This window comes from Phacochoerus africanus, chromosome 7, assembly GCF_016906955.1.
Source record: "Phacochoerus africanus isolate WHEZ1 chromosome 7, ROS_Pafr_v1, whole genome shotgun sequence".
In the NCBI taxonomy this organism is placed as follows: domain Eukaryota; kingdom Metazoa; phylum Chordata; class Mammalia; order Artiodactyla; family Suidae; genus Phacochoerus; species Phacochoerus africanus.
The window spans coordinates 50,337,270-50,361,177 of record NC_062550.1 but is presented as its reverse complement, the minus strand read 5'-3'; the positions used below and the strand labels follow the sequence as shown (position 1 = coordinate 50,361,177).

The window sequence follows — 23,908 nt, the reverse complement described above, 5'->3', positions numbered from 1 at the left end:
AGAATGAAAGCCAGGATTTAAAGCCATGTATTTATATTATTACTATAAGACAAAAATGGCAGAACAAATTAAAAACATTTTTTCCCACACAACTTAAATTAGTAGTGATGGCATATCATTTCCATTTACCACTCTTTGATTGACAAAATCTTGAAGAATCTTCAACCCATAATTTCACGGAGATGCTTTTAAGTCCACTATGCCATGCTTCATTATAAAAAAGTTACACATTCCTGTAAGTTTAGGTCTTGTTTTGAAAGGTTATTCTCAGTAAAAATGAGTGTGTGTTGGGCAAACTCAAAGGAAAACCAGACATACTCTTATCTCCTTGCTGAGAGAAATTTGGGGGCATCATTTTCCATCATAGGCTTATTTTGCCTCCATTGACAATCCATTGAGACACATAGCCTCCCTAAGACCTTAGCAGTTATAGGTCAGAGAGTGAGCTGACACTCACATTGATGTTGTGTAAATTCAAAAAGCCTTGAACTTTGGCAATTTGTGGCTTACAATAGTACCACTTATATTATGCTCAGCTTTTAAATTCTTAAACAAGCTCCTTGTCTTTCCCTAAATTAACAGTAGACCAGTTGACAACCCAAATCGGTGTTGAGTCTCAGTCCAAACATAGAGAAGGTTTCCTATTTTCCTTGTCTTTTGCTGATTCTTATTGATCCCACCAGTACAGACTTTTCACCTATTAGTGTATAAGTCTCTGAACCCACATGCATGGGCAGCATCCATTGTTTTTTCATCTTTTACAATTATTTGCTATCTCTCCATCTGATTCAGGAGGGAATTCTATTCCTCTTCTTCCTAATTTTGGAAAACTCTTACTGCTTTTGCTTATTACTGAATATGTTAGAGTTAATAATGGTTAACACCTCAGACTCAACCACAGGTACAACCACTTCCCCTGAATAAAGAACAAGATGGCAGAAACTTAAATAACTATGCATGATTGTTAATACCATCTATTTTGGGCAAGGAGAGTTGCTGTGTCTCTGTTATAGAGCTTCGCTTTCATCCTGTCTCCGAAAATTTAGAAACTGGAAAGATTTTTTTTTAAGGAATTTGAAAGTTTGGAATCAGAGAAACTCTGTACACATCAATAAATGCTTTTATTTATTTATTTTTTTTGGTCCCATTTTCCATATAGTCATTGCTCTTCTGCTTTTATGACTTGGAGATTGTGGCTACACTTCTCTAGATTCTTCAGCGGTCCTGGAGACACAGTAAGTAACTTGTGTGTTTAATATGGGAAATGCTTTGTATAATCTGTACTTCTTAAACTTTGTCTCCTAACAGTGTCACAAAAAAATGCAGCCTTCTGTATATCATCCTCCCAACTGACATGTTCTTGGCTCCATTTTCTTCCTGAATGTCACCAGTCAGGGAGCAGGTTTAATAATAATTTTATCAACAGCCATCCATCATCATTTACCTAACCCTTACTGTGTACCAGATGTAGTGCCAAGTACCTTATATAAATATCATCTCATTTAATCCCCACAGCAACCCCAGAGTTACTATCGATACTTAGAAATGAGGGAACTGGTGCCTAGGAAGGTGAAGAGCAGGGCCACTGGAGTAGATACTGAAGGGGCGGAGTTAGAAACTGATCTCTAAGATCCAGGTTTGCTTCTCTGGCATTGCTTTATTACAAAGACTTCTCTTTTGCTATTTAATTTACCCCCTTCTTCTATCCCCACCTGAATTTTCTTTCTTCCTTCTTCTCCCTCCTTTTTTAGGAGTTATTTACAGTTTTGATGTAGAATATAAATTCTCGTGGAAAAAGTATACAGAAACACTTCAGCTCTCTTCAGATTTCCTATAGAGGGCGACTTGCTCTTGGAGAGGGCTTACTGTAGAATACTAGACGCACCTTATATTTGGGGTGTGTTTTAGAGTTTTATAAAGAGTTTTTACACATTTTCTCACTTCCTTCTCAAAGCAAACTTAAATTCGGGTCTTCAAAAGCTGCTCCCTGAAGTTTGTTAAGGATTATGCAAACGTAGTTGATGAAACAGTTCTTGCCTTCAGCAGTTTTGAGCCTGAAGGAAATGATGAAATCAAATATTTTGACTTCATTCAAGCCAATTAAGAGCAGATAAATATCACTGCAGCATAGCGTTTTCTTAAAAGGTGTTAAAGCTTTGAGCTTCCTTTTAGGTCAAAATCAAAACGCTGGAATTTTAGTTCTGCATCTTATTTATTTTGTTTTTTTATTTTTTTGTCTTTTTGCCTTTTCTAGGGCGATTCCTGAGGCATATGGAGATTCCCAGGCTAGGGGTTTAATCGGAGCTGTAGCTGCTGGCCTACACCGCAGCCACAGCAACCTGGGATCTGAGCCGTGTCTTCTACCTACACCACAGCTCACAGCAACGCCGGATCCTTTAACCCACTGAGCAAGGCCAGGGATCAAACCCGCAACCCAGTCGGATTCGTTAACCACTGCACCACGACGGGAACTCCTAGTTCTGCATTTTAAACCATAAACTGTCTCAAGCCCTCAATTCCTGTAATTGAGGTGCATGGTTGTCAAGTTGCTATCTACTTGATCTGCACACAACTATTGTGTTTAACTAAAATAATTACGCTGAAGGAATGGGATGGAGGGAGGACAGATCTATTTCAGGAGTGAAATTGAAGAATCGAGGATTCTAGCAAGGGCTTGTTAAGGTATCTTACGGTAGCATTGTTGAAGGAAATTGGATGTATACTTTAAAGGATGGATAAGCTGCTGCAAGTATTCACCTCTAGAAAGTTGTATTATTTAAGAGACCAGCAAGCTAATCTTATGATCCACTTTTGAAATATCATCTTGTGCCTGTATCTTGTTTTATTAAATTTAGTTACTACAGAGCTGTGAACATTCTTTGTTGTTAAGCATTTGCCCGTTGACTTGCTGTCCTCCCCCCCCCCGCCACCAACCCGTGGAAACCATGTTTGCCCTTCATAATTTTTCTGTATTTGTCAGCAGAGGCTGGTTGTCTGGTTTTCAACACTGGGGAGTTGCCTTTTGTTGTGTTTTTACAATAGTGAGCTGTTTCATTTGGGCACATCTTTCAAATCTGGTTGAGGATATTCTCCATATGTCCACTATTATCTTCGCCAAATAAAATAGACTTTCTATTTTTGTGGCTAGAATGGAAAAATTTCAGTCCCAAATTGTATATATTTGACCCACTGATATTCTTAATACTGGCAAATCCTAAGGGAATCGCAGACTCATACTATTTCCGTGAGGTTAATCATCACAGTGCAGCATTTGTCAACTATTTTCTGGGCACTATCCTAGGTATTATATTAGGTACTATATTGGCAAGATAGAGACAAATAAAATGTCCTGCCTTTCCATTTAGAAAGGTTCTGTTTAGTAAGAGTTGTAACACATAGGTACAAATAACAGTAATTCAAGCAGAGAAGTGATAAGCAAGTAACAAGGCACTGTGGGAGCAGAGGAAGGAGAGATTGCTTATGGCTGGCTTCCTATATTAAGTAAAATATGAATTGACCATTTATGAGTGAAGGACATGCCAGGCAGAGGGATTAGTATGAGTTGGAAATGTCTCTGTAACACCTGATAAATTACATGTTAATTACTTACTTCATTCTGTGCCCTATTGGATTGGAGCCCATTGGGCTTGGAGAATAGGTGTTTTTCAGCTTTTCATCCTCTGCTTCATCAACTGCTCAACCTGGTACATTTAAATAAAGTTGTGCTTTATTAAGATTACAGTGGCAGTATGAAATGGATTCAAGGGAAGAGGGGCCAGAAATGGGAAGACCAATGAAAAGGCTGATTTAAATGCTCTAGGAGATAGGTAATGAGGATCTTAAACCAAGTGGGCCTGGAAAGGAGAGACTTGGGTGAATGAGTGTTGCCCCTTCCTGTTGAGACTAGGGAGTTCTTTGACTCTGGGAGTTACCTATGTATACACGGCATGTACCTGGAGAGGCAGTGATGGGAAGACCTGGTGTACCCTCACAAAGCAGGCAGGTAACCACAGAGCTACTTAGAGCCTTAGAAATCATTCCGCATAGCTCCTCTAATGAAGGAGCACTCAGGGAAGCACCTAAGGAAAAGGAACACCTGTTTGGGAGACTCAGAGATGCTTTCCAGGGAGGTGGTAAGTGTTTGAGCTGAGACTTGAAGGGTGAGTAAGAGTTTTTCAGGCCAGTAAGCAGCAGGAAGACCTCAGAGCAGAGAACCTCAGAGACTATTTAGGAAGCCACAAGGATCTGTATTTTAGTGTTGGGACAGGAGGCTGGCTAAGATAAATGAACTTGTGCTAAGAAGATAACTTTTATTTGCCATGTTTTTTCATATTTATTTTATTCAGCTTTAGCACCCTGAACTTTGGTAAAGAAGTATTTTCATTGCCTCTTACAGCCTTGTGGAAGCACCTGGGCTGTGTTTCCCAGTCAGCCTGCAAGTATGCTGCCAGTGATAATAAATTGTCCCTTGCTTCCATTTTGTGAATCTAAACAAAAAAGTTGGTGATATCATTAGCCAGAGAGAAAGAGAGAAATCCACTGAAAACCTTGTCTTTGATCACTGCCCAGAGCAGGTAGGGTTGTGGAATAATGCAAATGCAGCATCAGAACATAGCTCCACGGGCACTTGCCTTGAGGGATGTGGCAGGAACATAATTATTTACCTTTCTCATAAAGTTTTATGGCACCCCTAAAAATTTCCCAGAATTGTAATATCTAGTGCTGAAGTCCATTTATTCTGGATCTAACCTTGATTTTTTTTTTTTCCATCTTCACTACTCTAATGCTCATTTTAATAACATGGCATGACTCTAAACTTCAAATGATGTCATACATTGCCTCACATTTGCCCCAATTCCATCTTTTTTGGTCATTTAGAAACCTGCATCTGCACCTCATGATTCTGAACCTCTCCAGTGGACTGCTAAGGCTAAAAGGTACTCAGGATTTCTTTGCACAAAGGTTTCCTTTCTGCAGCCATTTGCTGTTTTCTGTCCCATGGATTGGGCCACTGACACAGAATATAGTTAAGCAGTTTTCTGAGGACAACCAAATAGTTCACTGTAGACTCCAATTAGGTTATATCCATTGTATTTCTAGGTGGGGGCTGCGGGGAGGGCCTGTATCAGCAGTGGTGATAAAAGTTTATGGGCACTACCAGGAGGAAATTGAACGACAAGAGCAGGAGAAGAAAAGAAAGCTTGCAGAGGGGCTAAGGCTGGAGACAGGAGAAAGGCGCATATGGTTAAAGGAGGTCAAATACCTTTAAGCCCTGTTCCGGGTGCCACCTGGTGGGACCAATGCCATATTTGAAGATTAAGTTGAGCTGCCAGTAGTTCTGTCTAAAAATACCCTGGGAGTATTGTTATGCCCAAAATGACCATTTGTTTTAGTCAAATATTTATGGGTTTAGTTGAAAAAACATGTTTATATACCCGCATCTTTCTGTTTTCAGAACTGAGCGGAAAGGGAAACAGAAACCAACACACTTTAATTATTAGCGAAAATTGTAGTTACATTTCTGAAATGTCGTAAAGCATTTTGAGACTTAAAACATAGATTATGCATTGTCCCAGTTAGGCAGAAGGTGACAGAAAGGGCAGGGAAGAATAAGTAGGCACATGTGTTTGGGTAAAACTGCATTCCAGTACTAACCATATAACTGGACCCACAGAGGGGAAGATAGGACAAGAAATGAGATCCTGAGCATGTGTTGTCCTGCCTAGGTAAACTCTTTCCCTTTCTGAAAATGTTCCGACCAGAAACGTTACTTCTTCAAAATGTTTTTCATCATTGGACAAACAAAGCCAAAGAATAAAAATAGGTATAAGTTTAATTTTTCTATAATGGTAATAAAAACTTTTCTCAGACTGTAGGAAATACTGGATCGAATTAAAGTCTTTGACTCATTCTCAGAGTTGAAAGGTCCTGTAGAGGTCAAGTAATCTAGTTCTCTGCTGTGAATTCTCTCTAATCCCTAATAAGTGGGTGTTTAGTCTTTGCCTGAATATTTTAGTTCCTTTCTTTAAAGACAAGGAACTTCACAGATTACAAGATAGCTGACTCTCATTCTCTTGAGTGGTTGGTGTTCTCTGGCCTTGTCTTCAATCCTCGTCATTTTGTAAAAAATTATGAATAATGTGACTTTATTGAAATGCTCCATAGTTATGCATTTACTTAGTTGCATGTGTTTTTGTCCTGCTTTCATTGGGTATGGGTTTTTGTTGTGTACATACATGGCTTATCTGGGTTGTTCTGGGACATGCAACAGTTGTACCAACATCACTGTGCATTTCTATATTAAGTGGACAATTGCTGAATTACCTTGCAAATAGATGAAAAGGATAATATCCCACCTACTGTGTTTCTAGTGCTAAAGTAAATAAACAAGGAGGCCATTAGGCTGAGATGAGCTTTAATGCTCCAGTAGCCTATTTAACCAAATGAAACTTGATCCGAGTCAAAGCACTATAATCTGAGAAAATAAGTTATGGATCTAGTTTCCAGTCCTCTTCTAACTCCACGCACTCTGGTCTGGATGATCTCCCATGCCCTGTTTTCTCCAGAAACTACCCCGTGATTTTGTCTTCCAAGTCAGACTTCTCCCCTGAGCTTGAGACTCTGTTGTCCATCTCTTTCCTAGATGTCACGCCCTGGACATGTTCCACAGGTAACTCGGATTCAACTTGCCCAGAGCTGACCATATCTTCTTTCCTAGAATCTTTCTCATGTTCCTTACCTCCTCCAATGCATGGCATTACTGTTTGGCTGCCCAAGCCGCAAACCTGGTAATCACCCTTGACTCCTCCTCTTGTTTGTTACTCACATTCAGTTAATTGTTAAGTCTTCCTTACTGTCTCTTGAGTTCTTTCCATCTTTGCTCTTTCTACAGTGACAGTATCTTCATACAGACTGAAATAGCCAAATTACTTAAATAGCCATCTCTCTGCTACCAGTCTTGCCCTCTTGCAATCCATTTTCCTTCCATGTGGCTGCCAGAGGGTTCTCCTAGAACGTAAATCTCATTGTATACCTCCGATAGTTACAATTTCCAGTGGTTCTCCATCTCCTCCTCCATGTGCATCTGGGCCCCTTGAAGAAGTGGTGCCCTTTGCTTTTCAAACCCTGTCTTTCATTATTACTCACCTCTGCAACTGCCCTTCACCTCTAGCTTTCTCTGACCTTGGGTCTTATACACTCCTTTCTGGAACACTCTTTCCCATTCTTTTCTGGGTAACTCCTGTGATTTCTTCCTCTGCTCAGGCACCTCCACTTTCAGGGATGCCTCCCTTGACCTTTCACCTCTTGTCAGGGTTAAGTACCCCTCCTTTGCTTTCCCACAACAGCTAGTGCACATATCTTTGATGACATTTTTAATGTCTTTTTGGTTTGTTTTGTAGAGCCGCACCTGTGGCATATGGACGCTCACAGGCTAGGGGTCAAATCGGAGCTACAGCTGCCAGCCTACACCACAGTCACAGCAACACGGGATCCGCGCCACATCTATGACTACACCCCAGCTCACAGCAACGGCACATCCTTAACTCACTGAGCGGGGCCAGGGATCGAACCTGAAATCTCGTGAATACCATGGGTATCTTGTGGATAACCGCTGAGCCAGAATGGGAGCTCCCCATTTTTTATATCTTAAAATAGAATGATAGCTAACATTGTGAACATTTACTATGTGCCAGGCATGGAACGGTGTTAACTGGAAAATTCTTCCTTATGCAGCTTTTAGCTGGTTCTTATCACAGAATTAGAGATAGTTTTGTATCACTGTAATAATAATATTCAGTATCATTATCTTTTATCTTCTCTGTTTCAGGCTAAGCATATTTATTTAATTTGTTCCAATGTCATGGATTCCAGGGTTTTTACCCTCTTGTCTACTCTCCTCCATATGTGTTCTTTTTTGTTAATTTTCTCTCTTAGAATGTGTGGTTCAATTTTAAATAAAATACAGTTGTCATAAAGAGAGGCAGGACTTCACAGGTATGTAGCATCTGGATGTAGATTGTCACATTTAAGATACAGGCCTCATTTTGCCATGTCCATAAATGTGAATTTGTGTGTGTGTGTCCAGAAGTAATTAGGATTATGGAATTTACTTACATTTAGTAAGTGACCAAGAGACCAACAGAGAAACAAGAATGCCAGTTGGTAATATAACTGTGAGGAGAAGGGAAACTTGCATCACTTGGCCAGCGCACTGTCACTCCAGTAGCTCACTGTATGTGGGAAGCAGTTCTTGCCGTCAGAATGGGTCATCTTAATGGGGAGTGTCACTGAGCCAGAATAACTATAAAAAAAATAGCCTCTTTTTTTATAAGGATGCACCTGCCCAGCACTGCTCTGGCTGTGAGCAGCCGTCTCCACCTTGGACAGTATTGGGGAACACAGGCAAAATCTTGCTTGTTGTCCCCTGCCTCTAGACTAGTGACACACTCTTTTGTTAACTCAGTCTTCTCTCTAAGAAAACACAATTGGCAAGGTTTCATCTTTCTTAATTCACATTCTAATCCTGCCCCTTCTGCCCCCCACTGAACGTATCCCTGCTCACTTGTGATTGGATTTGGGTGTTCCAAATAATTTGCAATTACACATTTTCTTGGAATGAGTTATGTTGAAGGCTAGTTTCTAATCCATTTGGTTCATGCTCTTATTATTCCCAGAGGGTGACTTAATTTTCAAAATACGAGGAAGTTTTGCTTTGTCCCTTTGTACTGATTGTAGTGCATTGCTGACTATTGAAAACTTCACCAGGTGTTGAAAACTTCACCAGGTATGAGCTGACCAATACGGCATGGAGAACAGCATTCACCTTGCTTATTCTTAATATATATCTGTTAACTTGGCCCTAAATTAAGATCATGTACATCTGGGAGGCAGTCATTCCATAGTTTTAATTTGTGTCAAGCTTTATCAATAAAAAATCATCAGTTGTTCTTTATATATATATTGATTGTTTTTGAATCCAAATATAAATTTTACCTTCTCCCCTATTAAATTTCATTTGTTAAGGTTAATATTCTCTAAAAATTGGTTTGGATTCTGACCCATTATTCTACTTTGATTATTCTGTAGGTTTCACTCATCCTCATGTTTTGTTTTTTATTTGTTTTGTTGTTGTTATTGTTTTTATTATTCAAATGAATTTATCATGTTTTGATAAGGGTTTTGTCAAAAGCTTTATCTGGTTCATAACTGCCTAAGCCCAGTGAGTCTTACAGAACTTAATTATGAGCATTCTACATTTTGTTGCTTAATCAGTTATAAACATGTCTATTACTCAGCCCATTTTTCTTCGTCTTTCTCCTTTACCTCCTAAAAAGAATTGGACAGTCGATCTTGTTAAATATCTTTCAAAGATTGTTTGCCTCATAGATTGCCAAAAAAAGAAATAAAGTTACTGGGTAATAGTTGTTCCTCCTGAATCCATGCTGACTTCTGATGATCACCCATCTTTGTCTATTCCAGGACCACCTGGTTTATGATCTGTTCTAGAATTTTCCTCAGACTGGATTATAAGCACAACAGTTAGTATTTCATAATGTCCGTGTTCTTTTGTAACGCTCATGCTGCTTCCTCATTTTTGAAAGATTGGGCAGCTGGTCTCTTGCCTTTCAGCAGAGCTCTCTGGTCTTCATAATCCATCAAGAGGACTTGTACTCAGCACAGTTCACATACGGCTCCTGGTATGTGAACTGGTCAACTAGCCAAGTCAGAAGATCTGCAGTGTGTGTGGGCGGCTCTCTTGTGGCCTCTGTGTTTTGGGCTTAGGTCTCCTCATCCCAGGGCTAGGCTTCTGGCCATCATTCTGAGGTTGAGACTGAGGAAGGAGGCCAAGCTTGAGTGGGAGATGCACCCTGGATGGAGAGCTCTCTTTAACATAGGGGATGTTGTCAAATAGAGATATATGAGCTGTCAAGTGGGAAGATTTTAAAAAAGCAAAACAGAAATAGAGGTGGTTCTTTTTTTTCCTGTCATGCATTAACTGAACCATTCACCTTAGCCTGCCTACCCAGGCCTTTTGCAGACTTTTGCTTCCAGACAAATTCAGAAGTCCCTTTGGTAGCCCTTGATGGTTATCTTAAGTTCAGCGTGCTGTGGGCATTTCGCTTCCCGACATCATCCAGAGTTTTTTTCCTAGGTGTCCGTGTATGTGTGCCTCCTGTCTTTTATCTGTGTCTTTCAAAATCTCAGCTCATGGAGTTCCTGTCAGGGCTCGGCAGTAATGAACCCAACTAGTGTCCATGAGAATATGGGTTTGATCCCTGGCCTCGCTCAGTGGGTTAAGGATCCGGTATTGCTGTGAGCTGTGGTGGAGGTTGAAGATGAGGCTCAGATCCTCTGTTGCTGTGGCTGTGGCGTAGGCCAGCAGCTGCAGTTCCAATTCAGTCCCTAGCCAGGGAACTTCCATGTGCCATGGGTGTGGCCCTAAAAAGACCAAAACAAAAACAAAAACAAAAAAACACCTCAGTTCATTGGGGAGCTCTTTGTGCAGCCAGTCTTTTCAGAATCTTCCCCTTTTTCTAACATTTATATCCTTTGCAGTTTATCAGAATTCCATATTTCTATACCAAATCATTTCAAGTTGTACTTTTTTCTTTGTGACTAGAGCGAATAGTCTTTGGATATACTTTTGGGGTATGCTTTTTGTCCCATGTTTTTCTGACACATTTCTTTCTTTAATTCTCTCTCTTTCTCTGAACATTCTTTCCTGGATACTTCTAGTGATGTAACTTTAGGAACAAAAGTTTAAACCTGCTATTTTAGCAAGTCCTGTACAGATGTAAAACACTTCCCTTGTTATTCTTTTAAATTCATTTTCAGTTTATAATTTTCTTTCAACCAAGTTTAAAATGTTCACTGTCTACAGGACAGTAATCATGTTTTCTACTTGCTTTGTGTTTTCCTCATAACACCTAGTAAAACATAGGTATTTCAACACAGGCATGTAGTATAACAAAGCCTAAGGCATGTGAATTCTTCCTTTTTTTTTTTTTTTTTTTTCTTCTTAGGGCCGCACCCGCAGCATATGGAAGTTCTCAGGCTAGGGGTTGAATAAGAGCTGCAGCTTCCGGCTGACACCACAGCCACAGCAATGCAAGATCTGAGTTGCCTCTGTAACCTACGCCTCAGCTCGAGGCAGTGCCCAGATCCCCAACCCACTGAGCAAGGCCAGGGATTGAACCCACATCCTCATGGATACTAGTTGAATTTGTTTCTGTTGCACCACAGCGGGAACTCCAGGCATGTGCATTCTTGTGGATACAATTCAGGGGTAACCCCAAATCCTTACAGTCTCTGTAAGTCTTCACCCTCTGGCACCTCTTAACTCCACACTTTTTTCTTACCACTCCTCCTCACTCCCTCAGTTCTTGTCATATTGTTTCTTCTGCCTCAGGGCCTTGCCTGCATGCTTCCCTCTTAGTTCAGATTTTGAAATCAGTCTTTTCACCTCATTCAATTTTTCTTCTCAATGGGACCTTTCCTGAAGACCTTATTTAAATTTTAATGCTCCTCGCAGCCCCTGCACTTTTTATTCTTTTCCCAACTAGAATGTTAGCTCCATGAAGGCAGGTATTTTTGTGTCACCTGTATCCTTGGTGAAAGAATAGTATGGTCCATGGGGGATGCTCAGTAAACATTTGTTAGATTAATTAAGGCTAGTTTAACTAGAATTCTCTCTTTTCATACCAATAGATTCCCTAGATTATTTTATTTTGGATTAAGAAAAAATTACTTACAATGACATAAAAAGCACGAATTACAAAGGAAAAGATTGATATATTTGATTACATTAAAATTAAGAATTTTGCTCATCTGGAAGATATCATTAAGAGAGTTACAAAAATAGTACTGAGTTCCCATGTACCCTTCATCTAGTTTCTCCAGATGGTTATATCCTACATAACCACAGTATTAGAATCAGGAAGTTGATATTGTTAAAATGTACTTGTATAACTGTGCCATTTTTATCATATAGAGATTCATGTAAGCACCACTACAATTGTGATACAGACATATTCCACCACTACAGATATCTCTTTTGTGCTACTGTCTAGTAGCACACCCAGTCCTCTCCCCCATCCCCAGCAACCCTAACCCATGGCAACCATTTATCTAGTTTTCATTTCCATAATTTAGCTGAGCAACGCAGTAGAATCACTACTAGAAATCATCTTTTTTTTTTTTTCCCCACTCAGTATAAGTCCCTTGAGATCCAAGATGTTGTAGGTATCAATATTGACAAGAATTCTGTTCTTGAGAACTTCCCAAAACATGACGCAGCTTCCCTTGTAGAGTCTCAGGAAGGATTTATTTGTCTCTGAACTTTTTGTAATTTATGTTCCCTAATTATGGCCCACATTCCCATTCCCAGCCATTGTAACCAACTACAGAATTGTTCTCAGGTTTCCTAAATAATCATTTCCATTTAATCAGCTAATTTCTTCCCAGTGGTTACATTCGTAATCCAGAATGTTCCTCTCCCTACTTGAGAGACAGAAGGCTAAGCTAGGCATTTATCAGCTGCCTTGATTTTAGCTGTGGGAGAATTCTAGCAGATATCTCAAAAGTTGAAGTCCCCATTTCAGCTCAGTTATTTCTGTCAGCTTCAATCTCTAAATTATTCCAGCAGTTCCTGTTGTGGCTCAGAAGGTTACAAACCCAACTAGTACCCATGAGGATGCAGGTTCTATCCCTGGCCTCCTTCAGTGGGTTAAGGATCCAGTGTTGCCATGAGCTGTGCAGCTGCAGCTCTGATTCATTCCCTAGCCTGGGAACTTCCATATGCCAAAGATGTGGCCCTAAAAAAAAAAAAAAGCAAAAGCATTTTTAAGAAATAAAAAAGTTAAAAAAAAAATTATTCCAAGCCAGCAGTTCTTTGTGCTTCTACTTTTTCACCATTGCTCTATCCCAGTTCAGAGTCCCATCCCATCTAATCTCAGTGATGCTTAATGGTGTCATATTAACTTATTTTTAAAATGTCTGTTTTCTTTCTTTATTTACTACCCACATTCTAGTTATACATTTGCAGGCACCTAAGACTGCATTGTTGCTCACACCCTTCCCATTTGTTTTCTCCTGCAACAAATAATCTTCTATACCATTCTCACTATTGTCCTTCTCAGAGCATGGCCAGTTTCTTTCATAGTTAAAGTAATATCTGGACTTCTTCTACATCTTCTTCCATTTTAAGCATAAAGTGCACCTGATCAGTGAGTCAGAATTACATAGTAACTTCTGGGAATATATTCAAAGGAAACAAAAACACCAACTGGAAAAGATACCTGCACCGCCACATTCATAGCAGCATTATTTACACTTACCAAGACATAGAAGCAACCTAAGTGTCCATTGACAGATGAATGAATGAAAAACTTGTATACACACACACACACACACACACACGCACGCGCGCACGCGACAAGTTCAGAAAACCAAAATATAAATGAGGTTGGAAAGAATCAAAAAAACTTTGTAGAGGAGGACAATTTCATTAGGTTTTTAAAATACAAGTAGAGGGGAAGGGAAGGGCCATTTTTATGTTTAGATATTCCAGAACTTGGTGGTAAGGTGGATTATGGCATGTCTGTTGGTTGATGAGGGACGAGACTGGTGAATAATGGAAAATAAAGTTAAGTAGTCAGGGTGGAGCCAAATTATGGGGTTTAATAAAAGCCAGGCAAAGAAGTTTAGATTGGAGTGGAAGACAGAAGAGGGCTGTAAAAGTTTTTGAGCCTAGGAATGACTTCATCCAGATTCTAAAGAGCACAGTGATTTAGAGAGGGAGTGAGTGGCATCAGGAAAGCTCAGTTGGAGGCTGGTTCAGTAATGTCACTGATGGTGCAGCCCAGGCCTGGATAACATGGTGATGGAGATGAGAATGACAAGTGAGATGGATGGAAGAGAGATTTGGATAGATTTTATGAGTGAACTTGAGATGGGAAAGGGAGAGATGAATTAAGGCTGCTTTCCAAGCTTTCTGATTTGGAGAAAGGCTAGTGCCTTAGATAGAAATGGGTTTATTAGAACACTGGTGGTGGGGATGCTTTCAAACATTTACTTTCAAACAATTAAATGTGAGTTATCTGTAAGGTGTTTAAGTTGAAATGGCAACGAGAAATAGGCTGCCAGTAGGATGAAAAGCTAAGAGGATGTGTTGTTACTCAGGCTAATCATCCTTATAGAGTATTGCTTAAAGACATGGGGAAGGATGACTTCTTTTCTTGGGAGTTCAAGGTCAGAGTCAAGGACTGGCATTCATGGATACCTTCTTATAGAGGAATCTGAAGAGATTCCTAGTATTTGTGTTGATTGAAATTACTATAAAAGTATTTTTTTCCATTGATGATAAAAGGCACGTAATACTGTTTCAGAAAATTAGAAAATTCAAAAGGGTATCAAGATAACTATTAATGGTACTTTGGTGATTTTATTTCTAGTCTTTTTCTTTCTTTCTTTTTTTTTTTTAATGGTGACATTGGGACTCAGCCCCAGGTTGATTTGATGTTAGAACTCATGCTTTCCCCCCCGCCCCCTCTTTTCATCTTTTCTAGGGCTGCACCCGAGGCATATGGAGGTTCCTAGGCTAGGGGTCTAATTGGAGCTCTAGCCACTGGCCTAAACCACAGCCACAGCAACTGGGGATCTGAGCCGCGTCTGTGACCTACACCACAGCTCACAGCAACGCCGGATCCTTAAACCCAGTGAGCAAGGCCAGGGATCGAACCCACAACCTCATGGTTCCTAGTTGGATTCATTAACCACTGCACCATGACAGGAACTCCTCCTGGTCTTTTTCTTATGCATTTAGAAGGCAAGGAATGTATACATATATGTATGTATGATATATATTCATATATATGATCATATACAACTTTATATACTTTCATAGCTTTTTTCATTTAACATTTCATCATAATTTTTCCATGTCATGAATTACTGCTTAAAAGTTCTATTCTTAAAAAAAATTCTTATTTTCATCATTTGGATTTATCACTGTTTAATTGCAACTTTATCTTTGATCATTTAGATTGCTTCCAAAATTTTTTCCCTCTTATTAATAATATTATAGTAAACTTTTGTGAAATACATACTCTTCAACTGTTACTTAAATATGTAGTTCTTTGAAAGCAGAGATCTCTGGTATCCCTAGGACCTAGGAGAAACACCTGAACATAATAGTTGCCTAATTAAAAAAATCATTGACAGGATGAAAGAAGACCATTAAATTCTCAGTTCCTCTTACTTCCTAAATTCTGATTCCACACACAGTCAGGAACCTTCAGATTGTGATTTGGCTGTAGTAGGAATCTGGCTGTAATGAAATAATTAGCCATGTATGGCCACAAACAGGCATTCTTCCTTCTGTCACAGTCACATTTGTCATTCTGTATTAATAGGTTTTATTCTGATTTCTGTTGACACTTGATTAATTTGCTCCTAAAAGATGGAAGATACCTTGTTGATGTTGATAAAAGAATATTTCTGAATCTGTGAGACTATAGATTGGCTCTGAGTTGTGGTAAATTGCCAGGTAATGATGCTATCTGTCAGAAGCCCTCTGAAGAAGCCAGTCTGCCATCTTTACCTGATGCAAACCTGTGCAGGACCAGGTTTTCCAGTTTGAATCCCCATGCTGCTATGAAAAGACAGATGTTTGACTCTTCAAACAGTATTTTAAATATTTGAGGTATAAAGATATTGTATCTGATAACTTTTTCCATAAAAATAGGGTATTTCACTGTCACCCAGAAGTTAGTTTCTATGGGAAATAAGTGGTGTGCAAAAGTTTATGATAGTGGGTCCAGTCAAAGAAGTTTTAAAAATAAGTGTGCAGTGCTTATGTTTTCTTTGAAAGAGCATTATCATCTTATTTTCCTATACTGATAAAAGCACATTATGAAGAATTTGCAGATCCAGTTCACAGACTTGTTGTACCTAGGGAAAACTTTAGTAAGAAATTACAGAATTTCTAATCTAGTAGGAAACTAGAGAATATAATTAGAAAAGCCTTTTAACTGAGAGATCTGATTGAAACAGATTTTTGTGCTAGAGGCTTCTATTGAACTCAACCTAGACCGAATAGCCTACTGTGTCCCTAAAAGCTATAGAAAAATATTTCTTTGTATTCCATCCAGATCTTTTCTGTTGTACCTTATACCTATATCATGTTTCACCCTCAAGGGAATCATGTAAAGCTGTCTCCATGTTTGTGCAACCTATCAAATGACTGTTCCCTTAGTTAATAAAGGTTATGTTTGGTTATGGGTTTTGATCCCAATCCACAGTATATGGCTTGGACAGATCAGCTGCTGAAGACTTAGCCATCTGAGTACCTTCTAGTGGAGTATCTCCTGCTATCACCTATCTTGGGGGTGATATCCTTTCTAGTATGGCCTCTGTCAAAAAATGTTTCCCAATGTATGTTATAGGTAACACACATCCTACAAGAATTCACCATGTTAAAAGAGTCCAGGATCAGGGAGTTTGGCCTCAAATTCTGGTTTTTTTCCTTAGGACATTTACTTGTTTAACCTATTAGTCTTCAAATATATTTCACTCCTAGTACCTGTTTTCCCTTAGACATTTATGAAAAAAAAAGTTTTGTAAAACAGAAACAGATGATGCTTTAGGTCATTACTGTGTTGTTTTTCTGCTTATGTATTAGTTTGGTTCAATTTTAAAGTTTTAGGTTTTGTTTCTGTTGCAGATTTTAAGGTTTTATTTCATTTCATTTATTTTGTCTTTTTAGGGCCACACCCATGGCAAGTGGAAGTTCCCAGGCTAGAGGTCGAATCGGGGCTGCAGCTGCCAGCCTACACGACAGCCCCAGCAACACAGGATCTGAGCTGCATCTGTGACCTGAACTACAGCTCACGGCAATGCCAGATCCTTAATCCACTGAGCAAGGCCAGGGATTGAACCTGCATCCTCATGGATACTAGTCCTGTTCTTTAATGCTGAGCCATGCAGGAACTCCTAAGGTTTTATTTTAAAACAGTTACTTTTCTAGTCTGCAATGTATACATTTTTTCATTGATGGATTCGTTATATAGACTTGCCCACAACTCATCTAAACAGAATACATGTTAAATTGTTTTTTAAAAATTTGAAATGTGTCACATATTAGAATATAAAATGTATCTATACAGAGCAACAAAGTACCTTCCAGGGAGATTAAGAACTAGAACTTTACCAATATCCCATAAACTGTCTTTAATTTTATAGTAAGCACTTTCTTGCTTTTACTTACAGTTTCATCACCTAGGCGCTTGTTTTTGAACTTTATATATAAATGGAAACATACAGTGCATATTTTTCTATGACTTGCGTCTTTTTTTTTCTACTTTATGTTTCTGAGATTCATCCATGTAGTGGTACTTTGTTCATTTGCACTGCTGTATGGTTTTCAGTTAGATGAATATACCAGAATATTTTTTTATTCCACTTCTATTGATGGTCATTTGTTTTGTGCTTTTTTGTTTTTGTTTTTGTTGTTGTTGGTTTTTTTTTGTCTGTGGAAACAGTGTCCAGTGGACCATTGTTAGGCACTGCCCCCTGTCCCTCATACACAGGAGTGTCTTTATGGTGTATACCTACGAGTGGGATTGCTTGCTCATTGGCAGTTCATTTTTATTGAGTAATATCCAGCTTTGCTCCAGAGCAGTTACATCAGGTTAGACCTTCACCAGCAGTGGATAAGAGTGCTTGTGGTTCTGCTTCCTCAGACTAGATGTTGACTGCCTTTTCACTGTCTGCATATCTAGGGTATGTACTCATACTCGTCAGGGCTTTAATGTTCATTTACCTGATTAGAATTGCAGTTGAGCATCTGCCATTATGTGTATGGACCATTTGTGTCTTCTGTGAAATTCCTATTTGGGATTTTTGCCCATTTAACCATTTTGTTGTCTGTGTTTTTCTTATTGATTCTTAGGAATTCTTCATACATTTAAGATACATGGATCTTATTTAGAACAGTGCTTGATACATAGTAAGAACTACGAGTAGCTATTCATACTATATTACCATTGTATTTTGTTCTTTGATTTTGTGTTTTGCAAAAATCTTAAGCAAGTTTATGGCTTATTTTTCATTGTCTGTTGCTATTGGGCTTTTTCTACCATAGTATTTTAATACTTATAAGTTAAGTTTTATATAATCTTGAATTACATATTCATAAGCATGGGAAATTCATGGTGCAAATGTTACGTTTCATAACCTATAACTTTTTGATCTTCAGTACCATTTTTTGTTGCTGCTACTTTTTTTTTTTCCAACCTCAGGAGAAAGTAGCCTATTTAATTTCTGATTCAAATTACTGTAATTTTGCTTTCTATTTTGTAGCCTAGTTATAAATACATCTGCCTCTCCAAATTTATTGTAATCATTTTGAAGGCAAAACATTTTTGGCTTCATGATCTTGAAAGTTTCATACTCATAACTTAGGGGCCTGCCTGAAATCTGTAGCAGTTGCCCGTAAGCAATTCAAATGAATCCTAAACTGTTATTATAGTTGAGTTGTTAAGTCTTTATGATGTTAAAGACTTTAGTTCTTTGGAATATGTTACTTGCAGACCAAACTGTTAATGTAGTATTTTCTTTAGTTTAACAGTAGTTCACAGATCTAATTATCTCTTAATAGATTCTTCCACATACTGGAAGAATTTCAAAAGGGACATGTTAACAGGTTATCAGGTTAACAACAGTGATGATGGACAGCAGTGATAATGATAAGATTAGTTTCAAATTGATCACTTATGTGTCAGGTACTGTTCTAAATGCATTGCCTGCAGTAACTAACAAAAATCTCTTTCATCAGTGAGAAAACCAAGGCTCAGATGAATTAACCTCTCTGAGATCACAAAGCTAGCAAGAATGGAATCAGGGATTCAAACTCAGGGAGTTGGAGTTCCCGCAATGGTGCAGCAGTTTAAGGGTCTGACGTTGTCTCTGGGGGTGGTGTGGGTTCGATCCCTGGCTTTACACAGTGGATTAAGGACCTATGGCATAGGGCACAGCTGAGGCTCAGATTCAGTCCCTGGCCCAGGAACTTCTGTATACTGTGACTGCAGCTGAAAAAGGGGGTGGGGGAACCAAATCTCACGGATTCTAGTTACAGTCTTAGAAGTAGATTCTTAAGATAGTTAGGTCTCTGGAGAATTATAACTTCATTTAGTTTTAAAAGAAGAATTTACCCAAAATTCCGTAATGTTTTTTAATGTGAAAGAATGGAAAACACATTTGCAGTGTGGTAGATGGGTGCAGGTACTTTTTTTTTTTTTTTGGCCAATCTCTGGCCTGTGGAAGTTCTCAGGCCAGGGGTCGAACCCATAGCATAGCAGCGAGCTGAGCCACTACAGTGACAACATCTGATCCTTAACCCACTGTGCTACAAGAAAACTCCACTGTATCAAGTGCTTTTAAGGCAGGAACAAACCTCAGAGCTGGGACAGCTTTGTATCTTTGTGAGTGGATGATGGCCTGTGAAAGAATTCAAGAAATTCATGGCCTTTAATTCAGTCTCCCATATGCCATATTCAAATATTTGAAGAGTAAATCAGTGGAAAATGGCTTTAGAAATACCACAGAGGTCTCCAGCTGATTTTAGAGCTTGGCTAGAGCCCTCCTCAGTGGTTTAGTAGGGGAATCTCTTACCACTATTTAAGAAATAGGTGAGCATATTTGGAGGGTGTCTGCTTGTTAACTTTAGGTTAAGAGAATTTCCTCCGTTATCATCTTTATTCTGGATTTAAAGCATTCTCATTGGTTTATGAAGGAATTTTCTTTATGTTGCTATTACTGCCTTGGCTATTGGCTAATTTCAGATATAATTTTCACTCAGCTATGGTTCCCTTCTTCATTTAGCTGTAGATTAAGTACTTAAGCCAAGTGAGGCCAGTGGATTTACTCTAAAAATGACAGGGCTAAATGACTAAGTGAAAACAATGGAACAAGTTAGAGCTTTTCACCCATTCCATTTTAAGTAAATTAGCAGGGTTGGAACAACCATGTCTAGGAAAGGTAGTTTAGTGCTGAGGTGAGCCACTGTAGGGTATTAGGCTTATGACTCAGCTAGGGTGTGTATCTTCATGGAAAAGTTTCAGAACTTGCCACGAGATTTAAATATTTTGCTTTTTCCTCTATTGCTTCCCCCTCAAGAAAGGACTAGGAAGGTAGCTTTTTTCCCCTCCCTTGTATGGTCATAATGAAAGATTGTAAATTCATTAGCTGCATTCAGGGTACACACAGCCTGAATTCCATATTTGTCTTAGAGGGAAGTGCAGACTTCTATTTGAGGTGATTGAATCTGTACTTTGTGAGACTGGGTGCAACTTCCTTGTATTCAAGGATCATCTTGTCAACAGCCAAATGCCTTAAGAGATGTAAGTCACTTAGAAGAAATGAGTCCCTTAAGTGTGGTTGGTTTTTAATGTTTCTCTCTGCCCTCTTTCACCCCCCTGCACCCAGTATTTCTCCGGTGGGAAATGGGGGAAATATGGCACCTGCTTGGCCCTTGGTCTTAGGTTCTAGGAGGATTTATTGTGTACATTGTTTTTTCTGTGAATTAGGGACAGAAAATTGCTCTTTAATCTTTCCTAAGTCTCTAATCAGTACTGAAAACTTTGACAATTGAATATGGAATGTAGAAGAAACACATGATTAAATATTGGGAAAGCAAAAATAAATGCATAATTAGAAATATGAAAAGTGTCATTTTCTAAATTAGCTCCTTTTATGATTTGAGTTAATGGTGGCCTTGATGTGTTGAAAAGAAACCTACTGGCTTTTTTTTTTTTTTTTTTTAAAGAATCTCATGACCTTTATGCTGTGTTGACAAAGCCATTTGTGCTTGTTTTTTTAAAAACAGGGTGACGATTTTATCCTTTACTGATTCCCCTGGGATGGTTATGGTTTGTTTGTTTCACGGAGCAGATCCAGTGTTAGAGGTAGAGTGGTAGAGGCCCCAAACCAGGAGCCTATGCTGGCTCCAGTTCTAAACATGTGACCTTAGATATGTCTTATCAACTTTTGGGGCCTCAGTTTTTTTTTTTTTTTTTAATCCTACCTTACATGGTTTGGGAGAGACAGCCTGCAGAGTGGTGATGAGTTCTGGGCTACTGAGTTGGACAGGCTTGTTTTGGTTGTATAATATTGGACAAGATACACATCTTCTCTGAGCCTTATTTTTCCTGCTGAAAAACGACAGTAACTTTAGGTACCACTTCTTAGGGTTAATGGACTGGTGATGGATTTAAAACTAAGCAGGGGAGTTCCCATCGTGGCTCAGTGGTAACAAACCCAACTAGTATCCACGAAGACACAGGTTTGAACCCTGGCCTCGCTTAGTGGGTTAGGGATCTCGTGTTGCTGTGGCTGTGATGTAGGCTGGCAGCTATAGCTCTGATTTGACCCCTAGCCTGGGAACTTCCATATGCTACAAGTGTGGCCTAAAAAGGAAGAACAACAACAACAGCAACAAAAGAAAAGCAAAACAAAACTTAACTCTATTCCAGTGCTTTAAGAAATAACAATGAGGATCATTACTGATAAGGTCTAAAAATCTGGAGAGGGTATGGGAAGGGCTTCAGAGGGACATAAAAATTGCCTAAAAGAGAATTTTCATCCTTCCTTGCTTGGGCTTTTTATTAAGTCATTGCTGATAAGACCAGTGAGCAGGGAGTTAATCACCTTTACCAGGTTGGCACTGTCTATGTCATTACTTTATAAAACTCATCACATTCAACACACAACCCACATTTATTAAGCATCTACTATGTATAGGCACTCTAGTCCACAGATGATGAGTAGAGACTGCTGTTTCATGCTATGGTTTTTGTATTAGCTTGAAAGATGGCGCAGAAAAATATCAGAGTACCTAAAATCTCCATTTCTAAGATCTAGGCTTCATTTATACTTTGGAGAAGGAACTGATTACCTTTCCTATACATTAGCAACTGCTTAGTTGTATGACTTAGTACATCTTCTATTCCCTACTCCAAACCCCAAGGTGCCACTACTATAACAGTACCTCAGGAATCTCTACTAATATTACCTCAATTCAAGCCCTCATCATATCCTGCTGGACCATTTTAGCTATATCTTAAATACTAGTTTTAGCTTCCCTCCTTTTTACCCTCCTGTGTTCCTCAAACACCACCAGCCACTACCAAATCCTGTTCCAGCAGTTTATCTAAAATGTAAATTGGACCACATAATTTCTGGCTTAGAATCCTTAAATTCTAAGAATCAGTTGGGTTCCCACTTTCTTATCTGATCTCATCTCCTGCCACTTGCTTTCTCCTTCCGTCTGCACTTGAAAAAATTTACAATTCCCTGCTCTCTCACACCATGATGGCCTTCTAGTATTTTCACCTCCATCACCACTGTCACTGTACTTGCACTGTATTGCTATCATTTGTATATACATCTGTCTTCTACCATTAGACCAGATCTTGAAGGCAGAGATTCTGCATCATTTACCTTTGTACTCTGCCCACCTGTAATACTGCCAGGCGCATGGTACATGTTCTCTAAATGTTCATCAAATCAAATAAACGAGGGACTAAAGATGCTCCTATGTGACCACAGTGTATTTAATAACACCTGCCGTTCTCAAGTGTATTATACAATAACTAAGTTGTAATCATGTTGAGTAATTCAGACCAGAGCACACCACTGAGGAGTGATGGCGTCAAGATTAACCCTGGCCTGACTGCTCAGGCTAATCAGTCTAACAGGTTGAAGTAGGGCAAGGCTTGTAATACAATATTAGCACAACAATTGATTTTAGTTTGGGGATATTTTTTGAGAACTTTATTCTGGAAGCATTTAAATGTACACAAAAGTAAATAGGAGAGTATAATATATTTTCATGTACCAGCTTAAACTGTTACCAAATCATAACCTGTCTTATTTCATCTCTACCCACACCCAACTCCCCCCATTATTATTTTGTAGCAAATTCTATTTATTTATTTATTTATTTTAGGGCTGCACCCACAGCATCTGGAAATTTCCAGGTTAGGAGTAGAATTGGAGCTGCAGCTACTGGCCTATGCCACAGCCACAGCAGTGCCGGATCTGAGCCACATCTGTGACCTACACTGCAGCTCACAACAGTGCCGGATCCTTAACCCACTGAGTAGGGCCAGGGATCGAACCAGCATCCTCATGGATACCAGTCGGGTTTGTTACTGCTGAGCCCCAGTGGGAACTCCAGCGAATTCTTGATGTTACATGCTTTCATCTGGGAATATTTTAATGTATATGGATATATATTTACTCTTTTAAATACTGGTCTCTCTGGTATTCTGGAAAGTCATGATACTTCAAATAAAATAATGAAGCCTTACTAAAGATTTGGCTCAGAAACATGGTGGCCTCTCCTACTGGGTAGTGGTCTTTGTCCCAGAGCTTGCTCCACCTGCTCCCCAGCTGTTCCCAGGACCGTCGTGTCCACTGAGTCCCTCTCTCTGCGCTGCCTTTGTCCATGTGCCCTGGAGAGAGTTGAGCCTTTTTATTTAAACTCTGTTAGATGGAGGTGTAAAGAAGAAGAGAGATGGTAATGATATTAATAAGGAAAATAGGTAGTTGGAAGTAGAAGGCAAGATTCTCTATTTATGTATAAAGTTGAATGGCTAAAAAAGAACTCTCCACAGGGAACCTTTAAAAGTCTTTGGAATCTTTGTCGTTTTTATTTTCTCAAGATTATGTTAGAAGCTTAGGTTGACATTTTTATTGTGAATTGTTATAAACATAAAACTATAGAGAAAAATAAGAGGAACATTCATGTACCTGCTGCACAAATCTTAACTTTTTGCTCTGTTTGCCTTGGATTTTATTTAAGTAACAAAACAGGACAGATGATTTGAGATGACTTTGTAGTCTTTCC

General features: G+C 39.0%; 1 protein-coding gene across 3 annotated transcripts in view; it reads left to right on the top strand.

Annotated features, from left to right (window-relative positions):
- The window catches only part of STK38L (serine/threonine kinase 38 like), an 84,062-nt gene that overhangs the window by 4,825 nt on the left and 55,329 nt on the right, over positions 1–23,908 (top strand). For 2 of the 3 annotated variants that reach the window (XM_047787335.1, XM_047787332.1), the window contains exon 2: positions 1,160–1,235. Coding sequence is in view for 2 of the 3 variants with exons in the window: in XM_047787332.1 (XP_047643288.1) it covers positions 1,179–1,235 (57 nt within the window). In the remaining variant the exon portion in view is untranslated. Of the gene's footprint in view, positions 1–1,159; positions 1,236–4,878; positions 4,938–23,908 lie in introns of those variants that run through there. The other variant, XM_047787334.1, reaches the window with a different exon arrangement.